At 32.7% G+C, this 13,758-nt stretch overlaps 3 protein-coding genes across 11 annotated transcripts; 2 read left to right on the forward strand and 1 right to left on the reverse strand.

Moving 5' to 3' along the window:
• Positions 1–370: 370 nt before the first annotated feature.
• LOC117607189 (transmembrane protein 185B) lies at positions 371–8,987 on the forward strand. Of its 2 annotated transcripts, none has more exons than XM_034330557.2 (5): positions 371–618; positions 1,236–1,581; positions 1,658–1,957; positions 2,034–2,382; positions 2,464–8,987. In XM_034330557.2, exons 1-4 carry the CDS (start codon positions 581–583, stop codon positions 2,367–2,369), a joined length of 1,020 nt encoding a protein of 339 aa, XP_034186448.1. In that variant the 5' UTR covers positions 371–580; the 3' UTR covers positions 2,370–2,382; positions 2,464–8,987. The 2 variants fall into 2 exon arrangements, with proteins under 2 accessions (XP_034186448.1, XP_034186449.1); XM_034330558.2 differs by lacking the exon at positions 371–618 and adding an exon at positions 650–899.
• On the reverse strand, positions 2,462–9,386 carry LOC117607192 (F-box/LRR-repeat protein 3). Of its 8 annotated transcripts, XM_034330571.2 has the most exons (7): positions 9,169–9,386; positions 8,924–9,014; positions 8,227–8,268; positions 6,155–6,344; positions 5,799–6,018; positions 5,482–5,727; positions 2,462–5,358 (listed from the first exon to the last, which is right to left on the reverse strand). In XM_034330571.2, the coding sequence occupies exons 4-7, from the start codon at positions 6,342–6,344 to the stop codon at positions 5,187–5,189; spliced, it is 828 nt and encodes a 275-aa protein (XP_034186462.1). In that variant the 5' UTR covers positions 8,227–8,268; positions 8,924–9,014; positions 9,169–9,386; the 3' UTR covers positions 2,462–5,186. The 8 variants fall into 8 exon arrangements, 5 of the variants coding, with proteins under 5 accessions (XP_034186462.1, XP_034186455.1, XP_034186463.1 ...); XR_004582144.2 differs by lacking the exons at positions 8,227–8,268; positions 8,924–9,014; positions 9,169–9,386 and adding an exon at positions 8,082–8,224 and having other exon boundaries at positions 2,462–4,969; positions 5,101–5,358; XR_004582143.2 differs by lacking the exons at positions 8,227–8,268; positions 8,924–9,014; positions 9,169–9,386 and adding an exon at positions 8,082–8,224 and having other exon boundaries at positions 2,462–4,986; positions 5,101–5,358.
• Positions 9,387–9,685: 299 nt separating this feature from the next.
• On the forward strand, positions 9,686–13,697 carry Nct (Nicastrin). Its single transcript, XM_034330538.2, has 8 exons — positions 9,686–9,895; positions 10,173–10,271; positions 10,428–10,765; positions 10,842–11,235; positions 11,308–11,704; positions 11,782–12,221; positions 12,293–12,485; positions 12,563–13,697. Exons 1-8 carry the CDS (start codon positions 9,841–9,843, stop codon positions 12,579–12,581), a joined length of 1,935 nt encoding a protein of 644 aa, XP_034186429.1. The 5' UTR covers positions 9,686–9,840; the 3' UTR covers positions 12,582–13,697.
• The last annotated feature ends 61 nt before the right edge of the window (positions 13,698–13,758 follow it).

Genomic DNA, 13,758 nt, shown 5'->3' on the forward strand with positions numbered 1-13,758 from the left:
ATTTGTATATTTATATTTTAAATAATCATGTTTTGAAAAATAAATAATTGCGTTATAACTTTAAAAAATTAAGTTTTCAACCTATATTTAATTAAATTTAAGTCAAATGTTCACTTTAAAAGTAATGTATGAACACTAAAAACATTAAACTAGTCATTCTTGTTACCATAATAAAAACTAATTGAATTACCTATCAATTATAATGATCACGTCAAGTAATTGATAATTTTGTAAATAATTAGTTAAAAAACATATGTAATCATGTATTTTACGCATTATAATTAATAAATGCATTTTATATACATAAGTACGAAGTTCCCTGCCAACGTTTGAGTTGCATTCTATATCGAATGTCGTCAGCTGTTGGTCTTTGGCTAATTTCAGTGCAATTCGAATTTTCGCATGTAATACGGTGGGGTTTATTTTTTTCCTTGAACACAAATGCAGAATCCATCGTTTGTGTTCTTCCGCGATAAATTTTGCTGTAAATGAAGCGATTTTCAGTGGAATGTATGTGTCCGTGGTGGTCATCACGAAGATTTGCGTCAAGTAGTTGGCCTACAAAACCTTTCTGATAATCATGAATCTGCAAACATTGTTTCAAGATTTCAATCCAAGGTAAAACTTTGCGAACGGATTATTTAGTTTTTCTTCGAACGAATAAATAAACAACAGATTAATACAATATGTTAATGTCTTGTGTGTAAGAGTGTGTAGAATAAAAAGGAAAGTGATGAATAGTATTATTATTTTTATACATACAAAAATTAAATCATCTAATTTTCAATGCGATTTCTTTGTTACCTGCCCGTGATTTAAATTATAAAACTGCTTTTTGACAATTTCATTAAAAATCTATCGATGTTTACCCTTTGGAACTAAGATATGCTTTAAAATAGGTCGGTCACTTATTTTAAGCAAACGTTCGTCGTTTTATTTACCATATATTATCATTTTTATAACATTATTAACCTTTACGTAAATTATTAATAATTGATGTATTTTAGAATTCCGTAGTATAATTACTGGTTTTGCATACAGTAAAAAAATGTTTTTCTGTGGTTATATAAGTTAATTGCTATTGTATTAAATGTGATTGTAATTTTCTATAATATCTGTTATAATATATGTCAAAGATTTCTGCAAGTTTGAATGCATAATTTTAATAGTAATATGAATATTTGAACGAATAGAAAAAATAAATATGTACTAATGTCTTTTAATTTATGTTTTAGCAAATTTTTGGTACATTGTTGTTTGATGATATTCACAATTTTGTTTGCTCTTCGCTTGGATGGTATCATAGAATGGAGTTATTGGACTGTCTTTGTTCCAATATGGTTTTGGAAGAGTATGGTCATTTTGGGTGCTACTATTGGAAGTTATGTTTGGTGGAGACATCCTCATGCAAGGCTAGAAGGGGATGCTTATGTACATTATAAAGCAATGTTGATTACTTTGGCATTACATTTGATCTTGTTAATGTTTGAATTATTAGTATGCGATAAGTTAGAATCTGAAAGACATCTTTGGATACTTGTATTCATACCACTTATCTTCATCTCTATAGTGTCAATAGCTGTAAGTAATTTTGAATTTCATAAGAAAATGATATAAATTAATTATCTAAAAAATACAAATATTTTTATCTTTCCAGGTCTGTATCTGGGCTGCAAAACATGATAGATCATTTGAACTTGAATTATTTTGTGCAGTCAATGTATTACAATTCATCTTTTTGGCATTAAGATTAGATGGATTTATAACATGGAGTTGGGAAGTAGTGTTTGTGCCTCTTTGGGCACTTTTATGCTTATCCTTAGTGGCAGTTCTATATGCGATAGTATTTGCTGCTGTTTTATTAAGGACACCACAGATTAATGCCAGGCAAAGGCGGACATCTTTAAATTCAGCCTTAGCATACACATTTCTTGTGGTTCCAATTTTAGTGTTCCAAGTAAGAGCCATAATTTTCATTGAAACATAGAGGTGATTAATAAATTTTATATTAATATCATTTTAATCGAATTTAGGTATTATTAGCAAACAAATTGGATGGAGATATTTCATTAAATTACACTACAGTGGCGATGCCACTTTTAATATCTCATATAACACTCATTTTCATGTCTTTCGATGCAAAAGGAGGAAACAGATGGTGGTTTGGTATTAGGAAAGACTTTTGTCACTTTTTATTAGGATTGTGTCCATTGCTTCAAGAATATGGTAATATTTCTTATCAGCCAAGAAGTGAACAAGATCAACCACCATCGGAACCAATGGTTTCAGAAAAGAATGAAAAACATTTCAAAAAGATCGACCTAACAAAACCTGTGGTACCTATAGTTTCCATTGATATGCCCGATTGATTGTTTTGTATAGGTATTTATCAATTATGATGATTAATAGAAACAATGTATATGTAATAGAAATATCTTTAATTGTTTGAATATTATGTTACAGGATCGATCCGGGTACTTGAAATGTTTTTATCGATATGACTGGTTCATACCGGAAGCCATATCTTAACAAGTAACAGATACTGGTGCGAAACTAATAGAGAAATCTATTATGGAAAGGAAATTATCATTTTGAGTAAAGTATGTCACGAAGAAAATCTTGTTATTGTTACATATATTGTGCGCTGAGGCAATCATAATAATTATATTATCTATTTTGTTCTTGGGGCTTAAGCTTTTTACTATAGATTTTCGTAAAAAAAAATATATATATATATAAAAGGCTTCGAGAAAAAAGTCTTACAGTTTTTTAAAATTAATTATTTAATTAATTAATTGCAAGATAGTTACGAGAAAGTTGTATGTTAAATACATTTAGAGGAATGGCCCCTTGAGCAAATTCAGCAGCCGCGATGCTCAAAATCATCATGTCTTTTAACGCTGCATTAGTCTTACGTGTACCCAAACTTAAATTACGCGTAGAGTAAGTAACCAACCCGTCCATTTGTTTGATTGCTCCTTTTTAATGATATAGGATAATCGTCGACCTATTTTGTTATGCCTGTTAAATAGTAAACTTGCGTAACAATAGCGTTATTATTACTTTGCCAAAAGTAGTGGATATATATAAAAGATAGTGAATATGCCTAAGGTGGTGCTAAAAAGTTAATGATATTTTGAATAGTTTGTATGCAGCTGTGAACCGCGTTTAAAATCCGAACTAAACCTCGATATACTGTGATCTGTATAGAGCAAAGTTTGATTTATAATTACTTATATTTTAAATCGATTTTCCTGCAAATCGTTAGAACTATTAATGAAGTTTATTGTTAAGGAAAATCATCAATGTAAATAGTCCACTATGTTGTAGAATCTGCTAGCACTATACAGATCATATCTGAAAATCTAATATGTATGTAATTAAGTCTCAATTAACACGCGACTGTCTGATCCTTGGTTGATGCAAAATTTAGTAGCATTAAATTATTTCCGCAAAAAATTGGTACACATACATACATATTATAAATACGTATAAGATATGTTAATATTGTAAACGATACGAGTAATTATTCGTTGTGTTTGCATTTTATTTAAAAAAAAAAATTCCGTTTGTCTTCTACATTATTTCATAATGTAAATGCTCATATTGAATGAGACTTAACAGTAGTGTTTACATAGTAAATTTATAAAAATCGGTGCAATTCAGGAGCAGAGTGATTGTTAACAGGGCAATGATAATAAAATTGAAAATTACATTTTTTTTTCTTGTTTATAGAAATGCTTTACACGTATTTGAGCCCTTTTTAAAAATAATTTCTAATTTAAGAAAGAAACCTAGATTCTATGCTTGCAACGGCATAGATAATTAAGGAGGAAAGCCATACATTTACATTAGAATAATTTTTCTACGTGTTCCTAAAAGTCTTTGCAATATTTCTTGTTAAAATATTCATACTGATATTACTAAAGTGATAGTATAATTTTAATATGTACGGTAAACGTGTTCAAAGGGCTCTGTTACTTTAAGCTTTTAATTAGACCCTTATGTACGCTTATCATTTATCAATTGCTTCAAGAATTCTAACGAATACTGCATTTTCTAATCGATAATGTAACAAGTATATGCCATTGTTATATATCTAATAAGTTAACTTTTATTGTCATTATTATTATATTTTTTAAAACTGCTATTCCTTATGAATAATCAGAATGGAAGATGTTATGATACTCGTAATGAGTGTAAAAACATTTGTTCGATATGTTATATAACATTAAAATTTTACAAAAAAAGAAACGGTACAGATTCTTATATGTATTAATATACATAATTTGTCATAAACGAAACTGAAATACGTGAGTTGTTCGAACATAAAATTTTTAATCGGCCTTACTAAGACAGAAAATTGGATTATCGGCTGGGATACAAGACTGAGCGCCTCGCATCATTAGAATAGCATCAGCAGGATGCTAATAAAAGAGAAAAGAAAAATAATCACGTAAATTAAACAGAAAACAATAAGTTTCATCGTGAAAAACATTAAGCGATAACGTTACTAGATATAAATATTAAATATATCCAATCATTTATTGTGTTATAATGTAGAAATAATGTACATACTCTGTTGTATTACAATAACATCATAGACTATATCAATTATTGTATATTATACATATCTATCATGAGCGACGGTTGGTAAATAAGTAGTAATATTATTTTATTTTATATACATCACACGCAAAAGATACCATTATAATCTAATAAAGTTTATATTTTTGGTATTAACAGATACGAGCAATTTTTACGATACGAGGCATTTTTCGTTCTTTCTAATTTTTACGGCATCGAAGTTCGACCTTTTCATAAAGTTATTTGAACACCAACATAAATAATACAAATTAACAAAACGCAATTACGTGGTTTCCTTGTTATCAATACAATATGGTAATCTATGTATGTACAATCTTTTTTCACCTTAAATTTTTCTGGTTCTTCAAAGAATACAGCAGTCCTAAGAATATTGGAAACCTATAATGTGTATATGATATCCATTCTACGAGTCAATAGTCAATAATCACTCACATAAACGATTTATACAAAAGATAGAAAAGAAATATCTATAAAGCCTAGTTTATTACTCACACACATTTCTGCTATGTACCCGAACTATTGCCGGCCATTATTTGCAACTGTATCTTGTATAAATTGCTTCGAATTACTTGTTTTATTTAATACAACGGTATATATTCAGGTACCCACGTACGACCAAGGCGTAACGATACGTTCTTTGATACTTTCGTAACATCAAGCTCGGAATCCTCGACCAACGATGTTTCCCATACGTACAGGATTTGTAAACGTTTCGCACATCGTGTAACAAATTCCAACAATCCTGAGCAACTGAGAGTGACCAGAAAAGAAAAAGATTTAGTGAAACTCCATGCAAATTCTTAAGGAGATAGTCTATTCTTGGTAATTAACTAATTCCATGTACAGTTAATGAGGGATTAATGTACTACATACGTGATTTCACAATCGCCTAAACCAACGGCGTTTAGACGTGGACATCCTTCAGCTATAGAGAGTAATGCATCATCGAGTAGACCAGGTCCATAAGCAGCGATCACCAGTTCGACTAATTGAGGACACTGATCGGCAATGCATAATACAGTTGCTTCAGATGGTGCTTCTCCAAAGTACAGGTGTGTAATAGGAACGTACGGTGCAATCAGCGGCGTCTGATCATCTTCGTTTGTCATATAAGATAATCTGATTAATGGTAAAAACAAAACGTTATTTATCTAGACAAAATGCAACATTGAAGTTGGAAATACACTTACAGTACAAGATTTATGTTTGGAAAATTACTGGAAAACGTAAACCAGGCTTTATCACTGACTCGAGGGAGCGGTTTTATCTCCGGATGAGCTTCCAATCGTAGCGTTTCTAATTGCACCTGTTTCTCAGCACTTAAGGCTAACAGCAATTCGTCACTGACAAACGAATAGGACAATGATAATTCCTGCAGGTATCGGCAGTAACTGACCAACGCTTGGATACCTGTGGTACAATTAATTTATATCAGATAGAGGGCTCTAAAATATTTGATTGAACTCATTGTTCAACCCCTTCAGCCGAACGCTTCTTTACATATAAACGGACATCCGGCTATCGTATAGATAGTAATAGATCAAACCTTCAGGTAGTAACCGAGGAAATCCTTTGACTCGTAAAAGCTGGAGGGTTCTTGAAGGGTCTGCATCGTTATTGGAACGATCCTTCTTTTGCTCGACCGTGTCTTTGTTTGATATTTTCATGATGGTCTCAAACTTGTCATTGTCAATCTCCGGGAAAGCAGGCTTTGGAGCGCTCATTAGTGCCAGCATCTACCAATAAACATTGCATTAATAAACTATCATAGTCCCAGTGAGTTTGATTATAATTTTAAAATATTATATCTGACTTCACCCACATTCAAATCTAGCAGACTGACCACAAGACTGATCTGAAACGAATAATTCCACCAGTACCTCATAATGTCTACTATCTTTCATCTTTAAAGCTTACTGTTACGACTGAAAACGTTTCTGTTTCATTGTTGACAAGAAGAAATTTAAAGCTTACTAAAGAGTTACTATTTCTACTACCGAAAGAGACAAATTTAAAGTTTACCATCACGATTAAAACGTTCTTATTTCATCGTTAGAAGGAAATTTAAAGCTTACTCTCAAAACTGAGAATTATACTGTTTTACCAGCAACAGAAGAAATGTTAAAGCTTACTGTGACGATTCAGAACGTTACTACTTCACCGTGAAAGATTCCTCCAAAGCATAACGAGACAGATTCCTCACGCAGACTTCTACTTTTCATTCAACACTATGAAGTTCTGTCAGGACACCGGGAATTAAACGTGCAAACGGTCTCGCTAACTCCACGCGACTATCTCTATGAAATATGTGGAGCAAACGAGTGCAATGCTGTCAAGGAGCACACTGCCTTACGGTAGAGATCGTTTAGTACGTCCTTCGCAAGGGAGATGAAGAGAAAAAGCGAAAGGACGATTGGAAAGGCGCGTAATCGTTGTGCAAGACTCAAGATTGGGGCCACAGAGCCGACCAGCCGACTAGGGCATACACGTGCCTGTACCTATAGGTATGCACGGTTGCAACGTGCTACTTCGAAAGGGGAGCGGTACCGGTAAAAGGATCGCTACCCGTGGAACCTGGTCATGGACTAAACGGTCTTCAGGCTCAGTAGGCTATTCACGTGTCTACGTTCAACGATCACGTGGATTCCAACCGTACTGAGTTATGGTGTAAAGAATATGGCGCAACTGGAAATGAATTGGTTCAAAACGGCGACGCAACGTGTTCCTATTTACTTATGCCAATTGGCAATCATTAATGATTGTATAAGATCTTGGACTAGGACGAGTTCATTTCATTTGGTTGAATGACTTGATATTTGGTCCTCTGATGATACACGTTCAACCCTCTGAATGCTGAATTCTAGAAGCGGGAGGCAGCCAACCGTAACGATCACTGAAAACATTTTTCAGATTTAATTTGCAAATTAAAATGTTAGGAAAGTTACAAAATTGGCTCCACGTAACGAAATGTCTCTCAGAGGAATAAGGCGAAATTTTGTACACATGTCCAACAATTTAACATTTTCCATAATTAATAAAACGTTTGAAACGTATAAAAGGAGGTCACGGACTTGCTTGCCAGTTCCCAGTAGACCATTCACGTGTTTCCCTTTGCGACTCACGTGTATCACGAAGAGAAAGGAAACTGGTGGAAATTGTTAACTAATTAAAGATCGAGCGGGAAACACTCGATCAATCTCATTTACCGAATCAAATGCATTCTATCTAAAATAATAGTGGGAAAATTAGTAACCGTGACCTGCCATTTTTTTGCCATTGGCGAATAGAAAATTAAACACGATACCGATATTTTTAAAACGGTTTATCGTACATTTTTCTTAACGCAACTGCGTCGTTCAAAGATCAGCTTCCAAAACATTGATGTAACGTTTCCTGCTGATTAATCTCGGAACAAAGGAATAACATCAATTACTATCACATCAATGACAGTGAATTAAAATAAACATCTTTACCTATTATCCTGGCTGAGATTGAATTTTACGTTTTTCCAGAACGGTGATTTCCAACTGATCGCAAATCGAGCTACACAAACGGCCAGATGGATCGAAAATTCTTTGCGGAAAAAATTCGTGTACTTTGGAAACGAAACCCATTTACCTTCGCGATGAATCGCTTCTGGCATCAGTTTGGATGCCGTACCTGAAACAAACACCCACACGATTAGTACATTGTTATCGTATGCCGTTTTCATTCTAACCAATAATTGTCAATCACATTTCGTTCATTCAAAAGAAAATTATTTCTTCAAACTTTCCTTTTCCTAAAGAATCATTTTGCAACATGCTCGCCGAAATCAGTTACTGCACCTACTGAACGTTGACATTCGTTTTATGAATATGTATCGAACAACGTGCATTACTTTCCATAAAACAGTTTGCAAATTTGAAATGCGTTTATCGTTTCACACTTTCGAAAAATTTGTCACAAAAAACTTAATATCTGAATTGTATTTTCGTTTCTGTAAACCAGTCTGACACTTGCACAGGGCTCACCGTTGTGCTTCAGCCGTGTGTGACGTAGCTGCACGCTATCGATACTCGATACACGTGCTTCCGCGCTCACGTGCGCCGTCCTAATTGATACCTGCTATTCTATATTGTATAGATATATCTTTTTACGCGATGTGCGTCATCGTCGTTGAGTGCCACTTTCTGTTTCCCTGATCGGGAAAAATATCAAATCCGTTTGACGTTTTTACGCGCGTTGAATTGATTCCAGGAAGTCGAAATTATATTAAAAATTAATAAATTTTTGAAATTATTTATTGATGACGGTACGGAAAACGATTGTTTACCTTGTGTTGTATAAATTTGCAAAAATACGTTCCTCGGAGGATTGAGAAATTCTTGGATCACAAGGTAGGCATCATTTTTAATTCTATGCACCTAAAAGTATTAAAATTAAGAGTATATCTAATTTATATTAAGATCACAGTAAGATTGTTATTATTCATTTCGTTTATTACAAATTATAATTAATGTAAAATTGTAATACAATAAAGTGAATACTATCAATTAGTTTCGCGATTAACTTGTTTACCACGTATGACGTCTCGTCGATGAGCTCTTGTTATTAAAAAAAGGTATGGAAGGAGCAGGAAAATAATAAAATATCAACACTATCGATAATTACTGTACGAAACAAATTGTAGAGAAAAAAAGAGGAAAACTTTCACTTAAGCGTGTTACGCGCTGTCAATTCTGCGTCAGACTGCCATTGGCGTACAACATAACTTAGGACAATACATTGAAACAGTGATGAACAGATTCAGGAGCGTATTCACTGGTGATCTAATTTCATTCTCGTTTCTTTGCAAATGACATGTACTTTTTAGACAATAATTTAATTATTTTAATTATTCACTAAACGTATTATGTAACATGCAATTATTTAATGGAAAAGTTCCATTTTTCTAACATGTGTTTGTTTCATCTCCGAAGGTGGATTGAGCTAGATTGTAATTAAATTTGATTAATTCAAACATTTATTTACTGATTTACCATAAGATGATTCAGAAAATTCCCCGCCATATAGTTGCGGTGCAATGGTGGCGGTAGCGTCTACGGCCAGGTAAAATTGAAACGCTCAATTATTCTCTGATTCACGCGATGCATTTGTGTCATCGTGTCTAACCTCACAAAGACGATCCGCTGTGGTGGATCTAAAGAAAAATAAAACAAACTTTTGACAAGTACCACCACGACGGAAAAAATGGCAAAATGTTTAGGCTGTGGATATCTTCTAATATTTCTAATCGTAAATTTAGGTAAGATAATAATTAAGTTTCAATAAAATCGTTGAATTTTTATTTTGAAAAGGATGTAGATGAAGCTAAACAAAGCTTTACTTTGTACTTATCTTTCGTGTTTTTTTATGTAACGCATAATTACGAAATTTCGTTTTCAAAATAAATTGAAATAAATTACAAAGACAACGATTCTGAACTTTTTATCAAACAATTAGTTTTAACACTTACATAAATGAAAAGTGAAATGTCAGTGAATTTGAAACAAAATTAAGAAAATGCAAAATTATGTTTTTAGTTGCTGCAGAACGGATAAAGGATATGATTTATATGACTTTTGAAGGAGTTGCTGCTTGTTTCCGTAGACATAATGGAACACATCAATTTGGATGTTCCTGTAAGATTATACAAACATATTAATTATATTCTCATTAATTTAATAATTATTCATTTGTTAATTTTTATTTTACTTAAGATAAATTAAATAATATTGATATATTTATCAGGTAACATATACCAGTTATTTAAATATATCATATGGTTTCTATTATAGCAAGTAGGTCAGGAAGCGTTGGTGTCATTCATTTGGTTGAAGAAGAAAATGATATTAGATGGATTGAAAAAAATGCCACTGATGGTCCTTATACCATAGTCCTTACATTTTCCATGTTCATGAAAGATGTACTCTTTCGATTACAAAAGACAAATAACATAAATGGAGTTCTACTTGCAAAAAACACCAGTCAACCACGTCCAGATCATTATTCTCCTGAAGATACCTGTCCAAATAGGTATTCAGGATATAAAAGATGCAATGAAGCTTCTCCTTGGAATCCTTTGGGATCATCTTTACTCATGCAGGATTGGCAGTTTCCAATGTTTTATACAGAGGTCAATTTTGATTTTTTTTTTCATTGCTGGCTCAACATAATTATACAAATTAAAAATTACTAACTTCCAATTCCAGAATCAGACCATGATTGAAGCTATAAAAGATTGTTTCTGGAAATTTAATACACACGACATAGAAAATCAGCAACACAGATCTTTGTGCGCGTTAGAAATGAGATCGTTTATGTTTGCCGCAGTTAACTCTGAATCTTGTATCAGACGCGGCGAATCCAAATTGAATTATATTCCGACACCGTTTTGCGAACCGTTGGGAGATAGAAACATACATTGGCCTCTAGCTCCCATAGATATGGAGAAAAATTCAATAATAATGGTAACAGCCAGGCTGGATGCTTCTTCCCTGTTTGATGGACTATCACCTGGAGCGGGTAACGTCGTAACAGGATTAGTAACGTTAATTGCCACTGCTTATTACTTGAATATATTAGCTAAAGATGTTGTGGTGAACAGTAAGTATAATGGTAGATTTTATAAAACATAAGATAAGTACGTATTATCATTTCTGTTCTTTTTTTTTTCAGAAACAAACGTTGTTTTTTCTCTATTAAATGGCGAAGCTTTTGATTATATAGGATCCAGTCGATTAGTTTATGACCTGAAAGAAGGTAATTTCAATGCATTAGGTGGAGTAAATTTAAAGTTGGATGACATTAAGAGTGTGATCGAATTTGGTCAGTTAAATAAAGGGAAATTGTATCTTCATTCTACTAACGGAAGGAACAACGATATAATGTATAAAATGAAGAATGCATTGAACGCGACCGTTTTGGAAGACAGTGTACCGCCTACGTCGGTACAAAGTTTCTTAGATGTGAAACATGATTTACCTGCTGTTGTTATTAGCGATCATGGAGAATATTTCGGAAATAGATATTACAATGGAATTTTAGACGATGCAGAAAGTCTTTCCTTTAACAAGTACAATTCTAATTCTATAAGTTATCTATAAAGTTACTCTTATTTTATGTATCTGTTATATGAGATATTCTTTTCAGAAGCGACAATGGACTTTCAACTGCTTTAGCAAAGATTGCAATTCATGTTGCTGAAATTCTTTATGAAAATATAACTGGTAATCAACCTCCAGTCATTGATGAAACCTTTCAGTCCGTCGAGTCTCAGATTTTTGAAATGTTAACATGTTACTTGGAAAGTGCCAACTGCTATTTGTTTCACGCCGCTTCATCACCGGGCGCCAAATTAATTAATCAAGTTCTACCTTTATACGTCGGTGTACATAGGGTAGCCAATACTGCCACTACGTTAACTGGTCAACTTCTTGCTTATCTGACTAGAAAGGAATTACCGCATATGAATGAAACTACATGTTATAAAAATCATCAGATTTGGATGGCTGGCGATAATTTAACTGGCATATGTATTAGTTCAAATGTGAATTATAGCGCGGCTATGAGCCCGGCATTTATTATCGATGGTGCGTGTTTATATAAATTTAAAGAGAATCGTCTTAAAGAGTGGAATTATTATTTTTTATATTTTTAACAGGATACGACATGAAATCTGGTCTTTATTCTACATGGACGGAATCTATATGGCAAACATTAAGCGTAAGGATGTTCCTTAAACCTTCAGCAGCTACAGAGCGATTAACGATGATTTTAGGTAGTTCAGTGGCTGTTGTGTCGTTTTTAATTGTATGGTTCATTAATTCCCGGGCTGATATATTGTTTAATTCACGGTAAATCAATCAACTTGAAATCAAGAGATAAATATTAATTCGACATTGTTTTAAACTCCCATATAATTATATTTTAGGAGAACGACAAGCTGCTAGGGATACGCTGCGGACCACATATCAATGACCAGGTTGGACCATCGAGAATACGAAGATGTTCCCGTAACTAGCCTTTGAATATATGTGTGGTACGCCCTCGGACAATTTTTTATATATCTCAACACTAAAACGTATTCCGACGCCATCGATTTTTTATTACAGTGTCAGTGCGAAATTACGACAACTATTTAATGAAGTTTTTGTACTATGTTAGCATACGCAATGGGAACGATCGTATAAAGTATTCAAAAAATAAATAATCTACTTTTGGAAGCTACGATTATTACTACTTTTTGAGCATCTTGTACGTTCGTTTCACTTGTCACGTTACGTCCCTTTTTCTAATATAATTGTATGTATTTGGGTATATACATTTTTATAAATGTTACGTGTATTCAGCGAATAAGTGGAATTTTTTATTAAATTCCACGAGAAGTCGATACTTACAGAGTATTACGCCTGTATCGCGATGATAAGCAGGGTATACTAACATTAAGAAATGTGTACTGAGTTCTTGATTTTGTTAAAATTCATTTGTACGTAACGATAAGCGTGCACATTTTATTTATATGCGTACTGTAAATTACGAATACCGTTTACAGACGATACAATTAGTATACGTATAGTACTTTCAACAATTATTTAATTCCGCATCGTTCATTTACGCATGAACATTTGTGTTACGACTGTCATGCATGTGTATTCATTCGTAATTAAGTAAAAGCGTTATTAATTTGCAGTGTATCTATTGAGATATATTCATTCTTCGTTTATTTATTATAATTATCTTACACCGTAAATGAAGAAACCAATTAGCGCAGGATATTTAATTTCTCACAATATCCAAAATAGATAGGTAGTTAATTCTACAACATACTTAAGTGCGCTAACAATGTAATATTAGTAAGCTAAAAAAAGAGGAGTAAATTTAAGAAACAATTTATTTAAAATTATACTTCTATTATTTCATATGCGAGCAACTTTATTACATGCTCTTATTTCATTATTCTTTAATAATAGGTTTTTTTTATTGAAAAAGTAAAAATCATATGATATAGAAGTTCATACATACATACATCATTGTAAATAACTTCTATCTGATAGGGTATATACAGATATATAAAATTTGAGCATATTTTATAAAAAATTGTGTAAATATGTTCTTAAAAAAAATAAA

Source organism: Osmia lignaria, chromosome 14 (assembly GCF_051020975.1).
Source record: "Osmia lignaria lignaria isolate PbOS001 chromosome 14, iyOsmLign1, whole genome shotgun sequence".
Lineage (NCBI taxonomy): Eukaryota > Metazoa > Arthropoda > Insecta > Hymenoptera > Megachilidae > Osmia > Osmia lignaria.

Coding starts and splice junctions, on each gene's coding strand:
- Nct (XM_034330538.2), top strand. CDS start 9,841: ATGGCAAAATGTTTAGGCTGTGGATATCTTCTAATATTTCTAATCGTA. Junction 9,896..10,172: donor ATTTCTAATCGTAAATTTAG/GTAAGATAATAA, acceptor TTATGTTTTTAG/TTGCTGCAGAACGGATAAAG. Junction 11,236..11,307: donor TAAAGATGTTGTGGTGAACA/GTAAGTATAATG, acceptor TTTTTTTTTCAG/AAACAAACGTTGTTTTTTCT.
- LOC117607192 (XM_034330571.2), bottom strand. CDS start 6,344: ATGCTGGCACTAATGAGCGCTCCAAAGCCTGCTTTCCCGGAGATTGAC. Junction 6,019..6,154: donor TCCTCGGTTACTACCTGAAG/GTTTGATCTATT, acceptor ATTGTACCACAG/GTATCCAAGCGTTGGTCAGT. Junction 5,359..5,481: donor TTAGGCGATTGTGAAATCAC/GTATGTAGTACA, acceptor GGTCACTCTCAG/TTGCTCAGGATTGTTGGAAT.
- LOC117607189 (XM_034330557.2), top strand. CDS start 581: ATGAATCTGCAAACATTGTTTCAAGATTTCAATCCAAG. Junction 619..1,235: donor TTTCAAGATTTCAATCCAAG/GTAAAACTTTGC, acceptor TTTATGTTTTAG/CAAATTTTTGGTACATTGTT. Junction 1,582..1,657: donor TCTCTATAGTGTCAATAGCT/GTAAGTAATTTT, acceptor TTATCTTTCCAG/GTCTGTATCTGGGCTGCAAA.